Raw genomic sequence first — 27975 nt, forward strand, 5'->3', positions numbered from 1 at the left:
GCTCACTGCAAGCTCCACCTCCCGGGTGCACACCATTCTCCTGCCTCAGCCTCCCAAGTAGCTGGGACTACAGGCGCCCGCCACCACACCCGGCTAATTTTTTTGTATTTTTTGTAGAGAAGGGGTTTCATGGTGTTAGCCAGGATGGTCTTGATCTCCTGACCTCATGATCCGCCCGCCTCGGCCTCCCAAAGTGCTGGGATTATAGGCGTGAGCCACTGTGCCCTGCCAATAACTCTTTATTCAGGGAATTTCTCTCAGGAATGGTGTTCCTTAGAACAGTTTCTCAGAGTGTGGTTGGCAGACCTGTGCTGGTGTGTGAACCATTACTGACCTGCAACAAGGTCAGTACAAAAAATTGAGAATAAGCAATTACAAATGTTTATGGCAGTTTGACATTGCTGCAACATTCAAATGTGTGATTATTTTTCTAGTAATATAGTTTTTATTGTATTATCAAAAGTATTCATTCAGGACAGATGGAAGTTAGAAACAAACCAACAAACTAGTCCTTCACTACCTAGAGTTTAAGAAGCCCTGTCTTAGAACACACTTTATAAAACATAGTATATAGTAACATCTTAGGATCAGTTGTCACTCAAGCATTTGTATACCAACTTATATCCATTTTCCTGAGCTAATCATACAAAGGACTTTACAACGTATAAAGTGCCGATTGAATTATCCAAAAGTCTGCCAAGAATTTGTCTGGGAATATGTGGGCACAGACATTTTGGCCTGGGAGGCATTAATAAAGCCAGATGAACTTATGATGCAACTTCTTAAATGAGCCTGGACCCAGAAGATGCAAGCTCTGGCCCAGCTCCGTGGATATGCACCTGCAAATACCACCAACTTTATGAATTTGGGGATTATGTTTCCAACACAGGAAATTTGGGGGACACATTCAAACCATAAAAGATATTATCTTACTAATTCCTAGTACCATTTTGTGAGGTGAGAGGAGCCATCATACTCCATTTTGCAGCTGGGGACACTAAGCTCAAAGAAGGTGAGGGACTTGGTCAAGATCACACAACTATCAGTGGCCACAGAGCTGGGCTTGAACTGTGTGCCGGCAGCTTATCCACTCACATGTGGCTTGCTCTCTGTGAGTCCTTGGACTCTAGCCAGGTATTTTCTCCCTCGAAATAGCTGCCCTAGAGTATATTGTCCTAACATCATCGCAGAGAAAGTGGGCCAGAAAGCAGTAAAGGGGAAGGGCTGAGATGTCCAGGACACCATGAAACTGCCTTGACATCTAAAGACAACTTGGCCTTTTCATAAGGGCCTGCTGGAGATGCAGCATCTTCACCGTAAAGGCTGATGTAGATGCTGAAAACTGCAAACCCTCAGCAGCCTGCAGGGCCAAGTGTTCTTGCACAGGTAAGCCTGTGATGTCTGAGTCACACAAGGGGGCTCTGGCCTGGATTTAGAAGAGAAACGTCCAGGTGGCCCTCAGCCCCTTTGCTGCTCCAGTGCCTCTGGGTCAGAAGGGGGTGCACTGGTAAGGCAAGACACATCCTGAAGTTCTCAAGAGCCAGCCCAGGGCTGCTACCCAGATTCCTGATGGGCTTGGCCGTGACATCCCTGCAAACCCTGCTCAGGAGAGCTTGGGGCTTCAGGGGTAGGGAACAAAAATATCCAGAAGCATGTGGGCCAGAATGTGAAAATTCATAGGGATAGAAAGCAGGCTGGTGGTTGCTTATGGCTGAAGGGGTGGTGGTGGGAAATGGGAGTGACTAATAGGTAAGGTGCTTCTTTTTTGGGGGCTGATGAAAATGTTCTAAAATTGACTGTGGTTGAAAAGTTCTGTGACTAACTGGATAATTTTAAATGGGTGAATTCTATGGTATGTGAGTTACATCTCTATTAAGTTGTAAGAGCAGCGACAGCCAGGCATGCACACGGGGTGAGCCCTCTGCTCTCACCCCTACCTGCCACTGAGAGAGACCGTTTTCTGCGCTGTGGCAAAGGACAAGAGGTAGTTCATGTGCATTCAGGCCCGAAGACCCTCTCTTGTCAGCTGAAGCTGTTTTTCAAAGTAAACTCTTAGAGACAATGTATGTGGACAAGTGAGCACACAAATAAACAGATTTCAGTAAAATGCAATGGGGGTAGGGAGAGACACATGAAGGGGGAGCTATGCAAGTAAACGTGGCAGGACTGTTCCTGAGCCTGTATTCCAGGCCAGTACCTACACTGTGGAGATTAAAGAGCCATTGGATTGACCGAGACAGTCAGGATTCGAGCTCAGACTCCAGGAGTCCTAGGTCAGAATGTTATCTGCCTTGCCTTGAGTGATCTTACTGTGCTGTGCATATTTTTATAAGCTGTGTCCCCAGTTGTTTGGGGGATAAAGGAGCTCTTAAGTGGCAAATTCAGAGGGCACAGCCCAATGTGCCATTTGCAAAGCAACACCAGTGAGCTGTAACTGATATGGGCAAGGACAGCCTTTGCATGGGAAGCAAAGTCCCGCACAGATTGTCTGGAAACTGACGGCCAGCAGAGGGAAGTGGAGCCCAAACAACCCGCTGGACATGAGCTGTGTTTGCTGTCTCTGTGGGTAGCCAGAGCAGCTATGGAAACTCTTTTGGTCACACACATGGAAGGCCTAATAAGAACATGCCAAGAGTAGACATTCCCAGTGGGGAATAATCACCGTAACTCACCCTTGTGTCTTGCTTTACAGTGGTTAAAACACCTCCATAAAACCTTACCATGTGATCCCCACAAAACTCAGGTTAGGTAGAAATGGGTATTCTTTCTTTTTGATTGTAGGTGAAACCCTGTCAGAGAGGTTAGGCAAGTTGCCTGTGGGCTGGTGAGTAGGGGACTAGGGGACTTGGGCCTCCAGCTTCACTGGACCCTGGAAGCAGAGGGCAGCAACAGTGAACACATCATGGAAGCTTCCCCCAGGATGGTGAAACGGGGGCCGAAGCCGAAGCAGCGGGGGAAGTGGAGCTCAGAGGACTTGCACCCAAGGTGAACAGAACAGCAGCAGTTGGTCAGCCAAGCAGTTGTCAGTTGTCAGCCAGACCTGTCTTGATGTGGCTGAAAGGACTGCAGTTTGGCCTTCCAGGAAAGTGGGCTGGATAGAAGTTGAGACAAAGGGAGTTCTGGCAGCATAGCAGACACTACACCCATGCTGGCCTGGGAGAGGGACTGGAGTAGTCTCATGTCAGGAAGGGTGCAGGGGAGCATGGGATGGCTGTCTCCTTGTGTGTATCAGCTTTGAGAAGAAGCTGAAGGAAGCAGCTCACCCAATGGAAAAGGAAAGAGCGGGAGCAGAGGGCCTTGGCAAAAGCCGGGTCAGGGAAGTCACTGCAGCCTCTCCCTGCCCCTGGTCTGCTTCCCTAGCAGAGGTGTCCAGGACAGAATCCTGTCATCCCATAGTCTGCTGCCTGGAGTCCTTCCTGAGTCAGTGATGTGGGAATAAAATGTGGTAATGGACCTGCCTTCTCCAGGTGAAGCTCCACAGCTGCATCCCAGGAGAGATGGGAACCCTGGACAAGGTTGCCTGGGCCTGGGGGGAGGGGTGGACAGCATCTCCTGAGCTAAGCCCCATTCATGAATCACCTTACCAGACCTCACAATAAGGGCACAAGGGAGATACTGTTATTCTCGCTAGTTGACGAATGAGCAGCCTGAAGCTCGGCGAGGTTAAGGGACTGGCCTATGTCACCCCAACAGCAAAATGGTACAGCTGGGATTTCAGCCAGCGCAGGGCCCCATGACAGCACTGGAGGACATCGGGAGGTGCGCCCCTGCTCCTCCTCAGGCACAGACTGCGGGGAAACAGAACCATAGCAGCTTTCGCTTTCTCTGACCCTGCAAACAGCTATTTTGGTGTGATTCTAGGCTATCTCAGTTCTTCTCTCCACAAACTTTGTGTTCCATCCCTTGTTCTGTTTTCCCTGTGATAGAGGCTAAACCTGAATTAGAATAGCAGCTGAGAATTCTTGTCGAAAGAATGCATTTAGTACCCAATGACACTGGCATCGTCCTCTTGCTGGCCATTCATGCTCACATGCACACGTTTTCCTGAGTACAGGATCATCAGTTTTCATACTCAAAGGAAGAGACACCCATCAACCTGACCCTTCCCTCCATGAAGCTTTCCCCCTGTACTGCAGCTTCAAAGGAACTGGTGGGGAGTGAGAAGCTGCAGCCTTGCACCTGCTAGTTTGGTCACTAGCAAAGGGCAATATGGCTCTTTTCTGCAAGTCTGGCTCAAGAATTTTGATTTCTATCCATTTATTGAAGGGATATCTGCACTGCCATGTTTATTGCAGCACTATTCACAATAGGCAAGATGTGGCATCAATCTAAGTGTCCATCAACAGGTGAATGGATAAAGAAAATGTGGTACGTATACATATATACATATTATTCAGCCATAAAAAGAATGAAATCTTGTCATTTGCAGCAACACGGATGGAACTGGAGGGTATTACGTTCAGTGAAATAAGCCAGGCACAGAAAGGCAAATATTGCATGTTCTCACTCACAGGTAGAAGCTAAAAAAAAAAAAACCTGAACTCATGGAGATGGAGAGTAGAATGATGGTTACCAGAGGCTGGGAAGGGTAGTGGGGAGTGGGGGATAAAGAGGGGATGCTTAATGGGTACAAAAATACAGTTAGATAGAATGCATAAGATGTAGTGTTAGGTGGCGCTATAGGGCAACTACAGTTAATTATAATTTATTGTGTATTTCAAAATCGCTAAAAGAGTTGAATTGGAACGTTCTGAACATGAAAAAATGATAAATGCTTGAAGTGATGGATACCCTAGTTACCCTGATTTTATCATTACAGATTGTATGCTTGTATCAAAATATCACATGTACCCCATATATACAACTATTATGTATCCATAACTAAAAATTAAAACTAAAAAAGGATTTTTCTAAATTCTTTAAGAATTCTAAATTCCTAAACTTCTGGTAATGGCTGATCAGTTGGAGTTTTATTACATCAGTATCCCTCACTTAAAAAAGACTCTCAATAGTTTGCCTCCAATAATTGGAAATCTGTGATATGGATGCTCTAGTTATAATGGTAATTCCACAAAACAGTCAAAACAAAAAGCATACCTGATGAATTACCTGCTTATTTTTACCTCATCTATGCCTATTGTGAATTGTAAGTCTTAGCTTATCGACCTCATTTTTCTAATTAATAGATGTATATGTTATAGTATTTACAGTAATTGAGAGTTATAAAACAGAATTTCTTTTAAAAATCTACAATCTTGAGTTTTCACTAAGTCATCAGACATGTTCTCTAATTAATTTCCAATTAGTGAAGTTTTCCTAGTTTGCTTTTCTGGAAAGTTGTCCGTAGAATCAAACTGTAAATGCTATTCTTCCCATGACACGCGTTTTGTACAATTCGTTTCACAGGGGTTTCCCAAAAGCCCAAGATGAAAGCCCTTGGCGGCTGCTCTCCCATGATATTCAAGGACCTTGACACTTTGACCTCAACCACGTTTCCCATGTCACCTCTTACTACTGCCCACTCAATATCAATCGCTCCTGCCACACTGCTCAGAAGTCATTCCTAGGTACGAACCTCCACACCCCCACTGCTTTGCCCAAGATGTTTCCTGCATCCAGAATGTCCTTCCTTTTCTCTTTTCCATACAAAAACTCCCTATGCAATGAAGGCCAACCTCAAGCATCTACTTTTCTGCTAAGCCTTCTCCCTCCCCTCTCCCTTCCAGGGAGAGTTGTTGTCTTTTGTGCCCACAGAGCACCTTCCCCACAGTATAATTAGTTACCTACCCATCTCTCTCACACAGTCCATAACACTAGACCATGGATTATTTCCTCGGCATACTCAGCACCCTTGTTGGAAAAGCAAGCTGGGTGTGGCTCCATAGACAATAGACATGCAAAAGACACAAGTCTTTTAAGTTTTGAAAATGTGTACATAGAATGAAGTTCCATGAGCTAGCCTTAATACCTTTACTGGATAGTGATTTTTGTAGCAGTTTAATGGCACCATGGGGATATTTCTGAAATGTTATATCAGAAATATATGGGGATATATATGGGGAATATATGGGGATATATCTGAAATGTCACTGACTGGGAAGTCAGTGAAGGTTGGCTGAGTCCTTGGTATTGCCACCACTCCTATGACTGGGTCTGGAGGGAGCTCAGGGACAGGTAAGGAGCAGGCTGGAGCAACAGAGCTGGAGGAGCAGAAGGCGCAGAGGAAATTAATTTGGAGTGGGATATTGAAATTAGTTGGGAGTAGGTAATCAGCCCCCCTTTCCCAAGGTTAGGTGCTCAGGTGGGGCCACTGAGTACCAGAGGGCAGAGGTGTACTATCTGTGTCTGTCTTTGCTAAGTTTGGGTGGTGACTGGTCCATATCTGCCTTAAATAGAGAGGAGATAAGGATCAGATTTATGGATAATGTCAGCAAATATCCAGAGAGTCTGTGTGGTAGAAACCTTAACAATAAATTAATGAGATGACCCCAGCAGAATAGTCTTGAAGAAATTCAAATTCAAGGGATGAAAGACTCAAAGAATGCTTTGTAAATAAGGTGAAATGCTATCCCATTTTGTTTCTTTTTCTTCTGGCAAGCCACTGGGCTTTTTGAGTAGGACCTCTGGCTATTATAGAGCCCTGGATCCATGGGTTAGGGCATCATTTCTTTCTCCTGGGCTTCCGGGCTGGCCTGCATTCTGCAATGGGAGAGACTGGAACGACCCTCAGAAGTTTTTAGTCTTCTCTGTAAATGGGAACCACTGAGAAACTTTAAAAGCACTTGTGCCTGGGATCCTTCTCCAGAGATACTGATTTATTCAGTCTCGCAGAGGCCTAAGCCTGGGATTTTTGAAAGCTCCCTAGGTGATTCTAATACTTAGCCAAGGCTGAGAACCACTCCTCTAAATCGGTCTTCTCAAACTTAAATCACCTGGACATCTTGTTAAGACGAAGATTCTGATTCGGCAGGCCAGGGTAGGCCCTGAGATTCTGACCATCTAACAAGCTCCCAGGTGATGTCTAGCTGCTGGTCCAGGACCGCACTCTAAGTAACAAGGGCTGAGAGTCCCGAGCGTGAACTCTATTAAAGGTGTGGCCCAAATATATCACCATCACCTGGGAGCACAAAGGGGCGGCTTGTTCACAATGCACATTTTGGAGCCTCATCCTATACCTACTGTCTCTGAGAGTGAGGTTCGCAAGCAGATATTTTGTTTTCTAATTAATTTTTTAACGTGGAAAAAAATGAACTTTAATATGGCTTAAAAATACCACAAACCAAATCCAAAGACAAAAATTGAGAAGCAGTTGTAAAATACACAATAATTTCTTTATACAAATCACTCAGAAATAAAAGAACATCCATGGCAAAGGATATGAACTCTCTGTCAGTTTATGAGAGAGAGAGGACATTTATTTTGATTTTTTGTCTATCAGATTGGCAAAGATTTAAAACCTTACTAATCCTCAATGCTGACAAGAATAAGGAGCAATAGGCACTTTTGATGGGAACATTAGTTGGAACAACTGTTCTGAAAGACTATCGACATTTACATCAATATTAAAATATATTTACTTTTGATCAAGTAATTAACAATTCTAGGAATTTATTCTAAGGCTATCTTCAGGCAAGTGCTCAAAAATATACGTACACATTCATCATAGATCCTTTTATAGTAGTGAAAAATATAGAGAGTTAATTAAGGAATTATGGTAAATTTGTGTTTGCAAAGACTTGCTTACCTATGACTACATCCCCAGAATCTAGCTCAGTGCTTGGTCTATATATGAACGTTTATTGAATAAATGAACAAATAAATATAGTAGAAAATTCTATAGCCATTAAGAATAATGATGTAGATATATATTTATTGCAGTGGAAAACTATTCATCCTATCTTACAAAAAGGACAAGCAGATGACAAAACTGCATAGATAGAATCATCTCATTTTTGCATAAAAAGCAAGTGTGTGTGTGTGTGTGTGTATGTATCTATGGAAAAAAGTTGAGAAGAATGTATACCAAAATATAAATTGTGATTCTTCCTAAATGGTGAGATTATAGATGTTGTTTGCATTCTTATTTATGCTGTTAAGTAATGTCTGGATTTTTTTTTACACTGAGCATGTATTAATAGATGTAATTTTGATAATCACAATTTTTTTTTCATTTTTGTTCCATAGGTTATTGAGGTACAGGTGGTGTTTGGTTACATGAGTAAGTTCTTTAGTGGTGATTTGTGAGATTTTGGTGCATCCATCACGAGCAGATATTTTAAACAAGCTTCCCAGTAATTTGAATGCCCAATAAACTGGAGAGCCGCTTGCTCCTAGGACAGTATTTTAGACCTTTCCAAGATCAAAAGAATTACTCCATACTTTGGCAAAAACACAGGCTGACTACATCAGAATTTTAGGAGTGGCCTGGGAATCTGTGCTTTGAGAAGTATACCAGGTAATTCCTGTGATTTCGGGTCCAGGAAAGCCTGCTTTGTGGGGTCTTTCTGTGGGACTGGGCAAGGCCCAGGTAACCGTCCTCTGTCCCCGCAGTGAAATTGTACTTGTCAAACCCAGCTGCATTGATTGTCATAGACAGTCTGGCAGAGGGAAAAAAACGCGAGATGTGTGTGAAGTGTCCACGGAGTTCATTGCTGGAGGCAGAGGGTTTTGTTCTGTGATTATGATGAAAGAGGAAGTTGGGTGAGAATGGAGGAAAAGATCACAGTAATGACTGTGAGTTTTTAGCACTAATTGACAGGGCCTCCTTCATCTTGACTTGTCCGAATTTACTGCCAAGTGCCTAACATGGGAGGGAGGGAGCTGTGGGATTGAAGGGCATCCCTGTGGGCAAGTAAGGGTATCTCATGCCCAGAAAGAGGAAGAACAAGGTTTCTGTGCCACCCCTTATTATCCACCGGGCTGGCACCAAGAGATGAACTAAAGAACTGGAGGGTTTTTGTTGTTTTTGTTTTAATTTCTGCACCTCCACACCCACGCTGTGACAGGACCCCTATTAGTTTGTACTGGGCTTGTTTTTAGGGTTGTTACATTTAGAGCATGTTTAAAGTGTTATTTTACATAATAACACGTGGCATGAGTGCACACACACATACAAACCCAAACTGCATATTTTGGGGTGTGCTTATCAAACTGTAACATGCATTAGAATCACTTCCAGGGCTTGTTAAAACGTAACAAGCCAGAGTTTCCAGCCAGTTTCTGATTCCATAGGATTTCTAACAAGCTCCCAAGTGATGCTGGGGTGTGGATATGGCGGATGGGGTGGGGAGAGAGAACTGCAAAAGAATCTTAACTAAAGCATTTTTAAACAGGTTTGTTTATTTTATGGATATGGGCAAAGCAATTTTGAAATGATTTTAGATGTATTACAGGATTGCGCAAATGAATAAATGTGTGTGAGAGAGAGACAGAGAGAGAGAAAGAGAGAGGGAGAGAGGTACATTACTGGGTACCAGAGTTCTCACTGTGCAGGAAAAGACATGTAAATAGGGAATGGGGGAAGGCAGGAAAAAATCCTCTGAGGATATATTGCAATTGGAGGTGGAGGTACTAGTATGAACTAATGAGTTTAGAAGTATGTACATGAGCATGTATATAAGCATGTTTATGTGTACATGGATATTATGTATGTATGAATGTGTATACACATATTTGTATGTGTGTGTAAATAAATGTATATGTATCCGTTTCCTGGCTTTGTCTGAGAGGGTAGAAAACCAAAGTCACCCTAATAGCCATGAGCACACTTAGTGCCCAGGCCATCTTGGACTCTAACATTGTTCCCTACCAGGATAAACCAGGGCTCATCAAAGAAGTGGCACATTCTAGGATTGGGGCAGAATATGTACCAAATGAACTTGGACATCTTACGATGCCAGAAAGTTAAAAAAAAACGTGAGCATGTCACAGGGACACAGGAGTCAGAATGAAAGGGCTCTAATCAGTCAAATCTGGGACAATTTAGCACCAAAAGAGTTAAGTACAGTAATGAATTGTAAGCCACTGGAAAAAAAAGGAATGCCTGAGTCCACTCCAATAATAAATGGATAGTGAGAGAGAAGGAAGGCTCTTGTTTACTGTAGAAAGCTAAAGGCTGACCGTTAAACATGGCAGGAGTGCTAGAGAGGAAAATCATTTTAAAACCATGATGACAAAGATTAGATCAGGCAAGAATCAATAGAAGCTAAATCTATGGGGAATTTCAATGAAGGGTAGGATATTTGCATGATCTTAAAGCATTTTCCCATAGCCTGCTTATAAGTTGTAAGGAAGGAAATAAAACAGTGATTATACAGTAGAGAAATCAGACACCACCTTGATGACCTTGACTGAGTGATCAAAATTAACTCACCAATTAAGTGAGGGACAGACAGACACTGTGGGCTTTCAGATGTGATCCCTTGAAAAAACGACACTGTCACCTATGCAGCTTTCTGGGTAAGAAAGCACAACCTCGAACTAATCATGAGGAAACATCAGGTAAACATGAAAGGAGAACAATCTTATTTTAAAAGAGAGCATGTCAATATTGTAAAAGGCAAAGATTGTGGAAATGTTTCATATTAAAAGCAGCAAAAGAGATGTGACTACTAACCTCAAGACTGAATCCTGCACTGGAGGAAAACAATGCTAGAAAGGACACGACTGGGTTAATTCACAAAACTGAACTGTGGCTATCTAAGAGAATATCCCTATTCTTAGGAAATACATTCAAGTATTTAGGGGTAAGGGGCCATGACGTATGCAACTTACCCTCAGATGGCTCAGTGAAGAAAGGCTGTGCATGAGAGAATGAAGGCAAGGGCACACATGCCAACGATAAAGCAAATGGGATAAAATGTTAATTGACCAATTGCTCAATGTTAATGGGGTAAAGAGTATACCGATGTTTTCTGTAGGATTTTAATTTTGCAACTATTTATAAATTTGAAATGATTTTCAAATAAAAATGTTAAATATAGTGTTTTTAAATGTTTAATGACATTGAGTTAGATTTAATTGTAAATTCAGTTTTTTCAATTTTGTGAAAACTAAAAGTTTTAGATGTATTTTGTATGTGTACTTTTAAAAAGCTAGAAGGAAACAAACCAATATATAAGTAGCTATTATCTCTGGGCTGTGGGATTATGGGTGTTTTGATTCTGTTTTATTGTTTATAATGTTTCATATTTTCCAAAGCTTCTATATGGAGAATGTATTCCTTTAATAATGTGAGAAATAATTTCTCAAATAATAGCTTAAGAAAAATTATTTTTGAAAGAGGAAAAAAACTATTCGATAGAGTTTCATGTATGCTTCTGCTGACTGCTGTGCCATTAGTTAATAATGGCAAAAACAAAACAAAATGAAAAACCCTGGAAAACACCTGAAATATCCAATGATAGGTTGTTGGAAAGACTATGTAAATGAAGATATTTCTAAAATATTATGAAATCAAAAAAATTTGACTCCCAACCAATTTATGGACCAAGTTAAGTGCCTAAAAATAGGGGAATGGTTAAATAAATTATAGCACAGCATAGCTCTGAAATAGATGATTTGTAGAATATTTTCTAATATAGAGTGCTCCAGGAACAAAGGGATAGCTTTTGCCTCTTCCTCTGCTACCTTGCAAATATCCTCTCTCTATATCTATATGTTGAATAAATGAGTGCTATTCATGATGTATTTGGGAAAGGACAGGGATGATGGAATTACCAGAGTTTTTTTTATTGTCTCCATTATTCTTTTATGTATTTTCAAATACTCCACCATAAATTTAATAACAGGATTTTTTAATTTAAAAAGTTGCAAAATAGTAGTATGTACCATCCCATAGGGAAAAGATTGGAAGGATACACACACACACACACATACACACACACACACACACACACACACACACACACACAGACACACACGATTATCTGTATGGGGTGCTGTGGGTGATTCTTGTATTTTTTTTCTTTGTTAGTATTTTACCCTGCAGCTCCAGCTCAAAGGATGTATATAATACTAATACTTTTACAACAAGAAATGAAGTTACTTATTTTATTTTTTTATTTTTTTGAGACAGAGTTTCGTTCTTGTTGCCCAGGCTGGAATGCAATGGCACGATCTTGGCTCATTGCAACCTCCCCCTCCAGGGTTCAAATGATTCTCCTGCCTCAGCCTCCCAAATAGCTTGGACTATAGGCAAGCGCCACCATGCCCAGCTAATTTTGTATTTTTAGTAGGGATGGGGTTTCACCATGTTGCTCAGGCTGGTCTTGAAATCCTGACCTCAGGTGATCCACCCACCTGGGCCTCCCAAAGTGCTGGGATTACAGGCATGAGCCACCCGCACCTGGCCAGAAGTTACTTTTTAAAAAAGCATTGGAATTAAAAAATAAATTAAGAAATAAGATACAAGGTGCTTGAACATGGTAAGTATCAAACGAATGTTAAAAAAATTTACTAAGGCTATATCATGACAAAAGCAGACTTCAAAGAAATGTATATAAATGGTACAATAATTAACTTTTTGGAAAAAATCTCCACCCTTGTGTTGAAGGTAGTGCTCTAAAATGATATTGTAGTTGTGTCTGAGTGTAGTTATTACTTTAAAAGAGGAAACTGTATGGTAGATTGAATATTTTATAAGCTTGCATTTTGAACATCTTTCACACATTGAATTGTCTTTCATAAAAGAGCTAGAATAAGAGGTTGAGGTGGGCAGATCACCTGAGGTCAGGAGTTCCAGACCAGGCTGGCCAACATGGCGAAACCCTGTCTCTACTAAAAATACAAAACATGGCTGGGTGCAGTGGTATGCACCTGTAATTCCCAGTTACTCTGGAGACTGAGGCAGGAGAATCACTTGAACACAGGAGGCGGAGGTTGTAGTGAGCCGAGATTGCGCCACTGCACTCCAGCCTGGGTGACAGAGCGAGACTGTCTCAAAAAGAAAAATAGAGCTAGAATAAGGGGACCACCATTGAAGCACTTGGGAGCATTTTCAACCTACCTAGAGGGGTAGTCACCCTGTGCTACTTCTCTTTTAATTTCATTACTCAGATAATTGCACTAGGCAGCATATTCTAGGGAGGCAATTTTCTGGCAAAATAATTAAAAGAAGTAAGAGCCATTTAGTACTTTCCCTAGAAAGTTATCTTTTGGGAGATGGGAGAGGCCCTTGATTATTTTTAAAGAGGAACACACACACACACACACACAAACACATACACACTTAAGCCATAGACTATCTCTTAAGAATATATAAGAAACTGGTAACAGGGGTTTCTTCTAAGGGAGGGGGACTTGGGGACTTAGGGAATACAGTTGGGAGGAAAACTTGTTTTTTTCCATATACATTTTCATGCTGTCTAACTTAAAAAAAGTGATATGCTTATAGTATATGTTCAAAATATTTATTAATTAAAAACAATTCTTTTAAAAAATCTATTGCTCATGGAACAGCTGTGAAAATAACTAGATTGGAGGAAAGCAAAATGTGTTTTCATATGAAAATATGCTTGCCTTTAAACTGATTAGTTTCCATCACAGTCAGATTTGTAAGTGACTCGAACCAGGACTTTCCAACATTTGTCTGCCCCACCCCCATGTCTATGCTTCTGTCTACCCTGCTGTGTTCTTTGTTTATAGATAGACAGCTCTTGAGCTACCATTACTGGGGAGTTACTTTTGTTTCTCTAACAGCAGGGATGGATTTGGGCTAACTCCTTCCACTGGTTCTTCAGGGCTCCTTGTACCCAGGGAGGTGGCTGGCTGGAATGTGAATAACTACCATTGCCCTCCTACACCAGGAAGTGAAAACTGGACCCAAAGGACCCACAGTCTTCACCTCATTAGCATCGTGCTCACATCGTGTGTCTCCTAGTAAGTAACAGGTTCTGGTGAGACAGAAACAATCTAACTGATTGGATACCTCAAATCTGTACAGAAGCCAGACAGCCCACCTATCGTAGGAATGTGTTTGAGAGGGTGGGCTATTCTGAAACATTCCATCTTGATATTGACATCCACATAGCCACTCTGCAGTTAAAGGTATATCCAAGCACCCAGCTTCCCATGCCAGAAGCAAGGAGCCTGTTCCATTTCCATTTTCACTCTCCACCATGTCTATTTGACTTTAGAAATAGCTTTCAAATTTTGCCACCCAGTTTCTCCACCTTTGCTGACAATGACATATAATCAGACCCTCAGAATCTATTGCCACTTCTAGTTAGTCCCCTGTGACTTTTCTTCCCATTATCTCCATCTCCAGCATGCTTTCAAAAGCACAAATCTGATCATTTCACTCCACCACAGGTCACAACTTCCTTTCGGCTGCACAATCACACCAGGTCCTTTGTCATCTCCTTTCAGTCTTCTTTCCAGTTTTCCTGCCTGCTCCCATAGAACTTTATTCCTACCCAGATCAGAGACGTTGTCAGTATTTATTTTCCTGCATGCTTCCTCCCTGTGAGCTCCTCCAGGATACAGCAGACACCTCATTCCTCTTTTGTGCCCCCATACTCAGCCTAGTGCCTGGCACATAGGAGGCACCCGATCAGTGTTTGGGCGAATGAAGGAAAACAGACCTTTTGAGTGACGTAACATGGCCATGAGTGGTGCTTCTCAGACTTTAATGGACACAAGATTTTCCTGGGGGTCTTGTTGAAATGCAGATTCAGGTTCAGTAGGTCTAGGGTGGAACCTGAGGGTCTACAGTTCTTACAAGTTCCCAGGTGAGGTCGATGCTGCTGTTCAGGGAGCCACGCTTTGAGTAGTGAGGACCTATAGAACATTAATAACTTTTTTAGATGGAGGAGCAGGTTGAATCAATTATTCCTGTAAGGATCTTGAGGTTTGAGTGAACTTTTGATTTCAAAAAGATCAAAAGAAGTAAAAGATTTTATAAACACACACAAACACACAGTTATACACAGAGTAAGCTACGAAGCTATAGGTTATTCCAGAAATAAATAAGAAAAGGGAGTAAAAGTAAGAGTCGTCTGCCCTTAAATTCTCAATGCCATTATTCTAATTCACCACTTGAATTTATATTAGAATCACCTGGGAAACTTTTTAAGCAGCACATATTCTCCCCCTTTCTCCCCCTCCAATCTGATTTGCTCTTCTAGAGGAATGTGAAACCCTCAGTCCATGGCTCCCCACCACTGAAAACCACAGCTTTGGAGAATGCTTTTGTAATTGATGGCAATGTTTTGTGTCACTTAGCTGTGCTGGGGAGGGAACAAGCTTTTAGCTTCATAGTAATTCCAACCTAAGAGCTCTTCTGCAAAAGGAGTTTAGCCAGGGCCCCCACGCATGCTGTTGTTCCCTCTGCCTGGAAACCTCTTCCTCCATTTCTGTCCCAAGTCCTACTCATCCTCCAGATCTTCAAAACCGTCCCTTCATCACACCTTAAACTTGTCCTTCCTGGAAAACACACACCCATACACACGAAACATGTAAACAGCTATTTGTCCTCTTCCCTGCTAGACTGTGAGTTCCAAAGAAAAAGCGTGTTATACATTCCATTCCCAGTCCTGAGCACGGAACTTGCTACAGCAGGAGCTCAAATGAGTGAAAGAATTAACTCTTCTTTCCATATTTAACGAAATTCTCTCTTTTACTTATTTTATCCTCCTGTCCCAAATTGGCTGAATATAATTCCTATGAGAGCTGACATTTAGTATGGAGCTAGAACCTGCTTAAGTGACAATAGAGTATGTCTTGAGGTTTGCTTGGTCCGAATTGCTTGGGTTGGGGAATCAGACAAAAACAATGTTTTTACCTCCCCAATGTTAAAAATAAATAATAATCACTGCCTACCAAACAATATATATCATATATGTAAGATATGAAGCACAGTAACAAAATGAGCAGCTATGAGCCCACCACTCAACAAAAGAACTAGAATGTTAGTTGCCTTGTGAAGCTACTTGGTGTTCTTGCCTCTTATCTTCCTGCCTTCCCCTATCAGAGGTAACTACTCCTTTAAATTTATGTTTATTACTCATTTTTTTTAAAAAATAGCTTTTATATATCGTGATTTATTTACGCATTCCTTGTCAGTGAACGTTTAGACTTTTTCTGTTTTTCTGCTCTTAGGAACAATGCTGATATGAACAGTCTTTGCATGTCTCTAAGAGCATTTATGAATTTACCTATAAGATATGCCAAAGGGTAGAATTGCTAGATATATGTAGGTGCAGGTGGAGAAGATGATGCCAAGTTATTGACACTATTTTTTTCTTTTGTAGTCAAGGTGCCAATTTACTTCCCTTTCCACCAGCAGCGGCTAAGAGTTCCTAATGACCCATATCCTTGCCAACACGTTTGTCTTACTAGAACACAAGCAATGGAATCTCAAGCCGCAGCACTTTGGAGCTTGAAGGCAGAGCTCCTGCCTGGATAGGTTATTTACTCCTGACCACCTGACAAGGGACTGGTCCCCTGAGCCTTACACGTTGTTGAGTCCTGAAACTGCAGACATGGCACTAAACTTAGAAGAGACTAGGGTCCCAACTAAGCTTCCCCCATGGATAGATACACAGTCATCATAGAAGGCAATCAACCATAGACAGTGACACCTGGAAGGGACCCTAAAGCCAAATCCTTTATTCCACATTTATTGAGACTGAGGCCCAGAAAGGTTACATTACTTGACAATATCTAAGAGCTAATTACTACAGGAAACTTTCTCTGGGGCACTTGATTCTTAATCCAGAGAGGGAATTTTTTTTTTGTAATTGAAGATGATATAATACGATCCATTACATTAATAATGACTCTGTAAATATTCAAATAACTGACCAGTTTATTTTATTTATTTATTTATTTTGTGATGGAGTCTCACTCTGTCGCCTAGGCTGGAGTGCAGTGGTGCGATCTCGGCTCACTACAACCTCTGCCTCCCAGGTTCAAGTGATCCCCCTGCCTCAGCCTCCTGAGTAGCTGGGACTACAGGCACAGGCCACCACACCTGGGTTACTTTTATTTTTTTCTTGTATTTTAGTACAGACAGGGCTTCACCCTGTTGACCAGGATGGTCTCAATCTCATGACCTCGTGATCTGCCCGCCTCAGCCTCCCAAAGTGCTGGGATTACAGGCATGTGCCACTGTGCCCGGCAGACCAGTTTATTTAAAAAGAAAATACTTGTTTAACTTAAGTGACATAAATTTGATAACTTTCATTTCTTTGGTTATAAACAGGGGTGATATTATTCGATGGGATAAATAAATCACAATTACAGTTTCAATATGCAAATTTAACTATACTAAGAGATACTGGTCTCCTGGGGGAAAAACAGTCCCCAATTATCTGATTGATCATTCTTGTCCTTGGATCATTCCCCATAACCACCAGCCAAAGACTAGGCACTTCCTTAAAAAGCCATTTTTGTGAGTAAGGAAAACTTTAAATTCATTTCGTTTAAAATCATCTTCCCTTTAGGAGCACTCATAATTGGGCTATACTAAGATTCTGGGAACGACCTACGGAGATGATTGCAAAATAGCCTCACTGACTTGATGGTTTCTAATCCACATGTGAATGTGGGAAAACGCCGAAAAGAGAGCAATCTGCAGCAGAGGTACTTAGCGCTCTTCGGAGTGTGCATAATAACCGCATGTGGTATAAGTCCAGGGCAGAGGCACCTGTCTCCAACCATCTGACAGTGAATGTGGAGCTGGGGAGGCGAAGGAGTCCTTCCTAACAGGATGGGTGTTGGTGTGAACAAAGGGGGCTTTCGAAGCCTGTAGTGGAAATTTTTCTTCTGGAGCTGTGTCCTTCAGGAATTCTCTTCCTCCCTACCCCTTCCCATCTGCCTGGTCCTCTCTACACCAAGTCTCCTTTTACCATTTAAACATATGTTTTGGTTTAACAACGTCTGCAGGCAAATGCTAAAAGCTTTCTGTGAGGCAGCCCTTTTTTAATGTCAGGATGAAACTCAGAAGCTGTTTATTACTCTAGGGTAGGGGGCTTGGAGGGAAAGAACACCAAGCAATTTTGTGCAGGAATGCTGACCAAACAGTACTGAGGTACTTCTGGTTCCAGTTTTCCTCCGAGCAGTCATTTTAATCAGCACTTCCCCTTTTAATGAGCTGGTAGTGCCATTACATAATCACCCAGCTCACTGGATTAATGATGAAAAGAGGAACTGATTTTTCCAGTTGCATCATTTGAAGTAAATGTTAACTTTCTTTCTGAGTCCTTAGTTAACCGCATTAGTGTGACAAATATGTCTTTGTCTAGCATAAGTAATTAGAATTTAATCACTTTAACTGCATCTTAATTACCCCAAATGAATTGAAAAGACATTTAATAGCAAAGATTAAATTGCCTTAATGAACGATTTTTGTGACTCCATCAATACTGGAATCGCGTTAGCCACTCCTCTCACGCGCTTCAGTCGTAGAAGCTGCAGCGAACACAGAGGTCACTAGGTGGCGCGCTTCGCTCGTTTGTTTATTTAAATTTCCCCATTGATCTGTTTTAGAAGACAACAGGAAAGAAAGCAAAAAGCATATAGTTTATTGCGTTCCTTCGATAACCTCTCTTTGGGACTATGAGATCATCACCAGATGTGAAAACGAAAGCAGTGATATCAGAAACCGTCGATTCTGAGTATCCCACGGCGGCATATGCAAAGGAAGATGAGAAACACATGGAGACTGGAAACACGCAGTGTTTGACAGAAATTGCAAGATGCCCTCTAGACAACTGCCAGCCTATATACTGAGTTTTGGTCAATTTATTACTTTCTAGTGCAGAGCCCTAAAATGTGAGTTACGGACAAGCTTTGAAATAGCAAGGCAGGCACTGACGTGGAGCCAAGAAGTGTAATTGCTGTCCAAGTGCAGATCAGAATGCCAATGCCTGAAGGTATGGGAAGATCTGGGCCCTTGGGCCCCCTTCCAAGGCAAGGGACAAAATGGACCAGTTTCACCTACAGGCACATCTAATGAGATAGGTCTTGTCCATCAATAATTGTTTAAATGAACAAATGGATGGGGAGACTGGGATTCCACATCTACCTCTGGCACTTCCTTGCATTTTCTGGCCGCTTCTTCAAAAAAGAATAATAAAAAATATTTTTTACAAGTCTTGAGTATAAAAGAAACAAGTTCTCATAAGTGACTCTCTTTGAGAGTCTGAAATGAAAGACACACTTTCTCTATTTTCAAGAGTTTATTATGTAGAGACTTTTGAATCAGTTATTTCCACATTCTTGCTCCACTAACCTGGTGCACCTGTCCTGGCAACAGAAGCATGGGATGGAGGATAAAAGGTTCTGGGCTTTGAACTGGGAAAGCTGAGCTCAGGGCATCACTGTTTTTCAGAGGTGTTATCACAAGTAAATTATTTAGCTTCACTGAAGAGAGCAACAGGGAAAAAAGCGGTAACCACCACATTGACTAATGGTTCCCAAACTTGGCTGCACATCAAAATCGCCTGGGAGTTTATAAAAATCCCAATGCCCATGTCACGTCCTGTACCAATTACATACAAATATCTGAAGCTGCAGCTAGGCATCAGTTTTTTAAAGGTCTGTAAGTGATTCCAATGTATAGTAAGATTTGGGAACCACTGGTATAAATGGTGAGTCTTCAATGAGAACATCTATGTTCCTATTGCAGTACCCAACAAATAGAATGTGCACAAAAAACTTAAGCTTCTTCCTTATCAGTTACTATGACAAATGAGATGGGTTGTACTTTAGGGTCTAGTTCTGTCCAGCTGTTGTCTTATTAAATTGCCTCATCTAAAAGAGAAGAACATTTCTTTTTTTTTCTTCAACTTTTATTTTGAGTTCCAAGGTACATGTACAGGATGTGCAGGTTTGTTACATAGGTAAACATGTGCCATGGTGGTTTGCTGCGCAGATCAACCCATCATCATGGTACTAAGCCCAGCATCCATTAGCCATTAAGAGAAGAAAATTTCTAGAAGTTAATTTGTTCCAATTTTATGATACTGTAACATCTCTTGGAAGAGACAAATGTGGATGCTTCTATAGCAAGACCCTGTGATAAATAATTTTTATGTTTGTATCAAAATAATCAGATTGTCTTGTGATTGGTCTAGTTGCCTAGCCCAATCTTATTATCTCAGGAGGAAATTAAGCTTCATTAGTATTAACATACTTGTGCTAAAATAAGAACCTATACAAACCTATTGATAGAAGGTAGGAATTTATGATTGTGCACTAAATCCATTCACATAAGAAATACTTTGTTTTTGTTTTTACTGGACTCTATGAGACTGACATTTTTCATGTAGAAATAATGTGGCTTTCTTCTCCCAAAGATGCTTATCCATCTTATTTAAATAGGGACACAATGAGAATATTATTTAATAAATATTTGTTAAATGTTTTCTCCAGCATTATAAGAAATGCACCCTCTAACAACCACAACTTCAGTAACACCTTCCTTCTGTTGCTACCTTAGGTTGGGGGCCATTCAATTTTACCAAGAGTGTGGAAATTCTGCTGTTTTAATGGGCACTGAAATGAAATTAGTCATTTTTCATTCAACCCATCAAGACTCCTAGATTGATTTAAAATATTAAGTCCGTGTTTAAATATTCCAATATATGGACTTTACAAAGAGCACGAGCAATGTCATTTGAGGAACAAGGCCTCAAGCTGAGGAGCAGGATACTGGAGAGCCTCCTTCTTAATTACCTGCCTTTATTAGACTTGAAGATTTTCTGTCTTACAAGAAAATCAGAAATAAATTTTATTGGTATGCTCTGTAAGAACGATTTCTTCTGATAACTTGGGGTAGCAGCATTTGTTTGATTAGCTGAATTTGCCATGAATGTGGAAATAATGACATCAAAACAGCTCGTGTAACAACCTCCTTAAAGACCTCGTAGATTAGAGATGACTATAGATTTTCCCCAGCGCGGATCAAAGGGACTGAATTGAACGTTTTAGCTTAATGATCCAACCCCTGTCACACCCACAGGGACGCGAATTCCGATTTTATAAGCAGGTGTGCACGTGCCCTCAGATACTCACACAAAGCCGCGTGGAGGGACAAAAAGATCAACCACCCGATCGACGAGGATAGGTTTGATCTTTTCGATTACCTCACTGTGCCAGTGTATATTCCTGACTGGGCCTTACGCCATTATAAACTTCGGAACTTTAGCTGTTAATTTTTGTTTTCTTACTATGACTTCCGAAAGACATTCTATCCGCCTATCAGGGGCAAACAGAAATAGGACCAGGCGACAGGGCGGTGGGACCCTGTCCAGGGTCCTGACGCCGCGCCAGGGCTCCAGGCCAGTCGGCCTCCGAAGGCCCGTTTCACTCACCCCACACGAGAGGAAACAAAGACTTCCCAGCTCAAGGCCTCAAGGCTGCCTCCTGACTCGGGCCAGTTTGCGGGAAGAGGAAACAACAAAACAAAGGAACCGCCAATCTGCCGGGTATTATATCCCTCAGCTCCAACCTCCGACTTCAGACCGCCAGGGTCACATTCTCTACTCTGACCCCGCTTTTCTTAAATGAAAACATGCCAACAAAAGCATACTTTGGATACAAAATCCAAGTACGCATCTTGTTTGGGGAGTTTAGAGCTGGGGTGTACTTCGGGGGATGAGAATTTTGTTTTCATGAATTGTGTAACACCCAGGCATTGTTGGGGACCTCAACATACCCTCTATATAGCCTTCTCTTCCTCCTTCACACTTTCTTCCTATCAAAATAGTTATTGTTTTGAAATTCACTAGGACAACGACGTTCTAAAAACAAAGACGCAGCAAGCATCCCTTTTCTCTCCGCCGCGGGCTGAACCACTGACCCTCGCAGGGCGCCCGGCCCCGACGGCCCGCAGGGGGCGCGCGCCGCTCCCCTAGCACAGCCCGGCTACCCCAAGAAAGGGAGCCGAATGGAGGGAAGCAGGGAGCGCGGAGGGCTCGAGGCTTGCAGATAAGGAGAGGCGCATCCTGGGATTTGAGTCCTCTGCTGCTACAACACAACCGTGCCATGTTGGCACTGTCCGACTCAAGTGTCGGTTGTAAGCGGAGATGTCGGGACTGGGTCTCTAGCAACTCCTGTGCCCTGGGTCAGGCGGGTCGCCCAACTACCGGGATCCCTCGCCGGATGCTTCCAAGGCTATAGGGGCTGCACCCCCAGACGGGATAGCCACATACCTCCGAACAGGTAGTGGAGTTTGTCTCTGGCAGGCATCCTAGCTGCGCTGACACCAAGGTCGCCACACAACAGCCATCAGCCCCCCTCAAGCCCCAGAAGTAGGTTTCGCCTGCTTCAGTCGTTGCCACGAGCCCACTTCTTATCTCCAAGGGCACCCCCCTCTCCTCAGCCCGGTTTATACCCGTTACACTGAGAGAATTACATAGAGGGAACTATGGTCCTACACCCTCGAGGGGACAGACACCGGCCGCGAGACAGGCACCACGCAGAGCCTTCTGGTGACTGCCTGCAAGAGCGAGACCTTTTGGTTTTACAATCTGCTGGTGTGTGTGTGTGTGAGGGTCCCCAGCCGACTACCGGGACGCACTGCCACTTTTCGGCCTGGTAGGCTCTGAGACTCCTTGGTCTCCGCAGCAGGTCATCCCAGGCCTTCGGAGGAGGCGCTCCCCGCTGGCAGCGCCCCTCGCCCCGGGCTCCTAGGCGGACACGGTCGGTCGCGCCCTGCCGGCCCTTTGTTCGCGCCGCAGCGGGCTGGGAGCAGCTGCGCGGCACCAGACCCGCAGGGCCAAGACGCGAAGCGTGAGGAAATCGCTGCTCTTGACGCCTTCTCCCCCAACTCTTGGGCCCAGAAACCCTGTTCCAGCTCCTGCGTCCCACACGCCCAGTCCTGGCTTCTCTCCCGGCCAGTAGTCTTCAAGGATTGAAGGGCGCTGCCTAGGGCCCCGCACTCCTGCCTGGCTCCCATGGCCCAGAAAAGCGGGGGGACATTTGAAATGTCACCCCTGGGATAAATATTAACAAAAAAGCAAATGGACTTGTGCGGGGGCCAGTTATCAATCAACCAGGCCACAAGGCCACTCAGGGCAAACACAGCCCAGGTTGGGCTGGGCGAGACTTTCTCATGGCCGCCTCCCGACCGAACCCCTCCCTTCTGGCTCAGGTCCTCCTTCAGGTCTTTCTGGGGCAAACACTGGACGGGAAGGGGGCGCAGTCCGGGTGCTGGAGGCCCCGCCAACTCCCCCGCGGGGTTTGGAGGTTTCCTCCCCTCCAAGTCGGGCAGGGTCGGAGTGCCCAACACCCACCCCCGCCCGAACCACGGGCCTGCGCGAGCAGCCTTCTACTGGGTCCGCGGTGCTGAGCTTGCTGGTGGTTGCGTGTCGCAGTCTCTTTCTGAGCCGGCAGCCCCCGCCGTGTGGCCGAAGCTCTCTGGAATCTTTAATTGGAAACTAATCTTGCGTCTTGATAGGCGCCCACGTCAGAGGCGCGCCACCCACCCACCCGCCCGCCTCATCCGGGAGGAGACGCGGCGAGAACCCTGTCGCTCTGCTCTTTAATGGGGCAGCAGCAAGTAGTACATGGAGGGAACATATATTGATTTTTAAGAGATAGTTAATTGGTGGGAATTTTCTCCTGTCGCCCTTTTTCCACCAGCCGCTGTTATTTCGTGACCGGAAGGCGCCTCCCCAAACACAGCGCCACGAGCAGAGGGTTTTGACCCTCTGCAACAGGCGGCCGGCACCTGGAGGACAGAGGGGCGTGGAGAAGCCACCACTCTCCTGCTGCGGAGCGAAGGAACCGGGCTCAGTGAGCCCTGACCTCGCAAGGTGGTTGCAACGAGACTGGGGGAGGGTCTCTGAGCGCAACAGCAAGGAAAGCTGCCAGGGGCTCCTCCTCACATGGGAGCTGGTGGTGGTGGTGGTGGTGGGGGGCAGGCACTGATGTCCTGTAGGAATGGCCAAGGCGCTCTGCAATTCGTTTTAAAGTTCTTGCACTTGGCCCGCTAGAGCTCATTTGGAAAGTTCAGAAAATAACCCCACTCTTTTTACAATATGAAAATGTTAATGAGAAGGCTCGTTCTTCAGTCACTTAAAAATAGGTTGTGAAGAGACTGTTCCTGGTTCCCTGCAGGAGGCCCCTCCTGGACCAACACAGCGCCCTCAATCCTAGCCCTTTCCACCATCACTTTTAAGTTAAGGAAACAAAAATGTAATAGACATGCTTCCTCAGGGTCTCAGGACACAGTCGGCTGGGTGTTTGGTGCCAAATGTCTGCCCTGCTGGAGTCTCCAATGTTTCACTGTTTCGAGGAAAAGGCCATGGGTCTGGGGCCGAGGGCTGCATGGCTCTCCACAGGTTGCTGGGTGCCCAGGCAGGCGCTCCTTCGATAGCCTCCTGGGTGCCACGAACACCTGACAGGCACCAGGTTTGCGCCTCCAGGGTGCGGGTCCCAGCCCTTAGGCTCCCTCCCCCTCCACAGTGCCGTCCCCTGAGCTCCGCTCTGTAGCTCTCCACGCTTGGAGGTCAGAGGGCGCTCCTGTGGCCAGGTTTCCATGGTTCAGAGGTTGTCTCTGAACAGAACGTGTCCGTCTGTCCTTCCAGGGGGCGACAGCAGGCAGTGGGGGGGAGGAGGGACATTGAAGTCCAGAGCAAGAGCCTCCGGGGGGCGGGGGTGGGGGATGGGGACCGAGTTTTCCTGGAGGGGTGGCCTTCTCCATTTCTATCTTCTTCCCACATTCCCTTGCCCCACTCGTTGGCTTCAGCGGGCACTGCCTGGGTAAGAGGCCCTGAAGCCCGGCTCTGGGGTGGTGTGAGTGTGTGAAAAGGCACTACCTTGGGCTCTGGAGAGACGAAGCTGTCAAGGCGAGGAGCAGCCCCTTCACCCACTCCCTCCGGAACCTCAGCTGCTTGTGGGCAGCCCACGGGTGGATATATGGAGATATTTCACTCTCTAGCACAAGGACTAGAGAGTGGAAACCCGGGAGCCTGCGATTCACGGGGGCGCCCAGCAGGAACCTGCATGAGGACTTTGCCTGGGGCGAACGAAGGCAGGGCTGGGCTGGAAAACCTGGCAGGGCAGAGTCTCAGCCAGCGCGGCGCTTTGGGACGGGAGGCCTGGAGCGCCCAAACCCAAAGAACGCTTTGGGTCGCTTCGGGGCACGAATCACAAGCTGGTCGGCACCTGCCACCCCCTAGCTTCTCATTGGCAGGCACGAGTTGGGGGAGGGGGCTTTGGCCTCACGCTTTGATTTTAGACTGTGAAACGGCTCAGTGCCCCCGGCTCAGAGCGGATTGACTGTCTCTCGTTCTCCAGGGACGAATTAATGGAGAACGATCAGTTAATTAACAAACCCTCATTCCGGCTTTTACCTTTTCTCTTCGCCAAGGCTCAGGCCCGGGCGCCGGGCTAAGACGGAGGTGGGGGTTAGGGAGTTGGGGCGGGGGGAAGGGGGCATGAACCAGGAGTCAATCAACTTGGCAACCGCTGCCTGGATCTCATCAAACCCAGGCCACCCTCCGCTGTCCTTAGCTCTACCTCCCCTCATGTTCTCCACCCTCAAGGGTCGCTGAATCCTCCTGAAATCCCCAGTGGGGTTCGGGCTGGGCTCAGCTGTCTTCTCCGCCTATCCGCGGTCTAGGGGAGCCAGGAGCGGTGTCTGCGCCCCGCCAAGGAGACCTTCCCGCTGAACTCAGAAACCCCTGGGGTTTGGGGTTTTGGGCAGGAGACCTCTGCTCGCAGACTTGGGGGTCATTTACACACTCCCACCCCCAAATCCCCCTCCCGCACGGGGATTCAGACTAAAATCGCGAAGAGGAATCATAAAACAAAATGCAAAGTCCTCAGGGAGTCGGCAGCGAAGGCGGTCCCCGGACTTGGCTATTGCTTTGCAGCTCTCACTGGGACCTTGGGACGGTCAGTCCCCCTCTCCTTTCCACAGCCAATTCCATTCGCAGAGAGCGTCCTAACCCTTACACCTCGTCTGTGCTGCAAACCCATCGCCCAGTGGCTTTGAAACTTTTTGCCCACACTCTTAGATTGAGATCACTCCAGCCAGCGCCAAAAGAATGAACGCGGGAGGGGATCACAGCAGCCAGTTCAGCTAAACCTCAACGCAGCTCCGGCACGCTCCAGTCCAGCGCCTGGGATGTGTCAGAGTTACCTGCGAGGAACATTTGCGTGCGATTCCACGCACGCGTTGCCTCCCTCTTCCCAAACCTGGATCGCTGAACTGAGAGGTGGCGCAGAGTGTCTCACCAGGTGCGGGGATTTCTCTCCGCCTCAGGCCGTACGAGCTTCCCTCGCTGTCCCTGAGCGCAAATGCGCCTCTTCAGTCGCCGAGGCCCCGCCGCTTAGCTCTCGGAGCCTTCCACAGCCCAACACACTGAGCCCTAGAGTAGGAAATTTGCTCCCACAGCCCTGTGCTGGCCCTTCCAGGCACAGGGAGTCCCCCTTCTGGGGGTAGGAGTGGGCGGAATGAAGCGCACCCAGCCCTCTCTCCTACCCTCCCTCCTTTGGTCCCTTCGGCTTTCGTGTACCTTATCTCCCGCGCGCCCAGCTCCTTGGCCGGCTCACCTGCTAAGCGGAGCGCGGACATGCGCTGGAACTCTGGCTCCTGCAGCCACTTCCACATCCTCCGGAAGGTCTCCCGGCCGGATTTGAGTTTGCTCCAGGGTTTGGGGTTGCGCAGCAGGTCCGAGAGGGTCCCCTGGGAGCGGCAGAGCACCCTCTGCGCGAAGATGGCCTGTGGGATGCTGTAGCGCTTGAGCTCGGTGGTGATACGCTGCGCCACCTCTTTGGTATTGATCTCTTCCATCTGCCCTGAATTACTTCCATTGCTGACCTGCGCGCCGGTCACCGAAGGGTTGGGCTCCCGGGCTGTGCCCAGGAGCTGCCCGTGGCCCTGGGCGTTCAGGTGGGCGTGGGGATGGTGCGGAGGAAGGCCGTTGATGGGCACCATGCCGGCCGAGGTGGGCGTGAGGTGCTGCTCCCCGTGGCGGCCGAGCATGGCCGGGTGGTGGGCTTCGAAGCCGTTGGGGGTGAGCATCTTGTCGGTGGGCATGGCGGCCCCCGGGTGGGCATAGTGGGGGAGCCCTTGCTGGGAGTTGTGGATGCTGCCCAGACCAGAGCTGGAGAGGGGCGAGAGGCTCTGGCCCATGCCGGCCACGTCCTTGTGGTAGGGGGTATAGAGGTTATTCATGGAGGCCAGCCCGCGCTCATCCCGCATGAGCGTGAAGCTACCGCTCACGTTGCCCGCCAGGCGCTGGTGGTGGTGCGGGTGGTGGTGGTGATGGTGGTGGTGGTGATGGTGGGGGAACTTGTCCGAGACTGTGGAGATGGGCGGCAGCGGCTGCAGAGGGGTCAAGGTGGTGTAGGTGGTGGGCATGCTCATACCTGGGGGAGTCTCGCAGGCCATGGTCATGGTGGGGTGCAGGGGACCGGCCAGGCTGTGCTCGGGGGCCCGGTGGTGGTGGTGGTAATCGCTGCCGCCACTGCCGCCGTCCAGCAGGGACGCCATGCCCATGGAGCGCGGGTGCGCAGGGGGCAGGTGGCTGCCGCGGTGCGCCACGGAGCTGCGCGCGTGGGGGCTGCCGCCCAGCAGGTCCGCAGGGGCGGGCACCGGCTCATGGCTCACCCCGTGCAGCTCGCCGATCGCTTCCATGGTCAGCTGCGCGTTCATCGTGATCCGGGCGAGCAGGCGGCGGACACAACATCGATGTGGCCAGGCAGAGGCGGCGAGGGGCGCACGGAGTCCGGTCTTCACATCGGCTGCTGGCGACTGTTGCCTTCCTTCCTCTCACTGTGGGGCTCTGTCTCTGTCTCTCTCTCTCTCTGTGTGTGTGTGTCTGTGTGTGTGCGCGCGCGTGTGTGTGTGTGTCTCCTTCCCTCTTACCCCCCACCTTCCCCTCTGCGTCCTCGGCTTTTTTTTTTTTTTTTTTAATATTAATTTCCAAAAAGGATCCGCGCCGTTGGGAGAGCGCAGTGCTCCAGCCCGCCCGCCCCGGTCACCTCTCGCCCCTCTCTTTCTTAAAATTCTGAGGC

General features: G+C 46.0%; 1 protein-coding gene across 1 annotated transcript in view; it reads right to left on the minus strand.

Moving 5' to 3' along the window:
* Nucleotides 1–27741, minus strand: part of ONECUT1 (one cut homeobox 1) — a 34736-nt gene extending 6995 nt beyond the window's left edge. Inside the window, exon 1 of the mRNA XM_011928642.1 lies at nt 26509–27741. Within this exon, the coding sequence (XP_011784032.1) occupies nt 26509–27613 (1105 nt within the window). The 5' untranslated portion in view covers nt 27614–27741. The remainder of the gene's footprint in view (nt 1–26508) is intronic.
* Between the last annotated feature and the right edge of the window lie 234 nt (nt 27742–27975).

This window comes from Colobus angolensis, unplaced genomic scaffold (genome assembly GCF_000951035.1).
Source record: "Colobus angolensis palliatus isolate OR3802 unplaced genomic scaffold, Cang.pa_1.0 Scaffold78, whole genome shotgun sequence".
Classification (NCBI taxonomy): Eukaryota; Metazoa; Chordata; class Mammalia; order Primates; family Cercopithecidae; genus Colobus; species Colobus angolensis.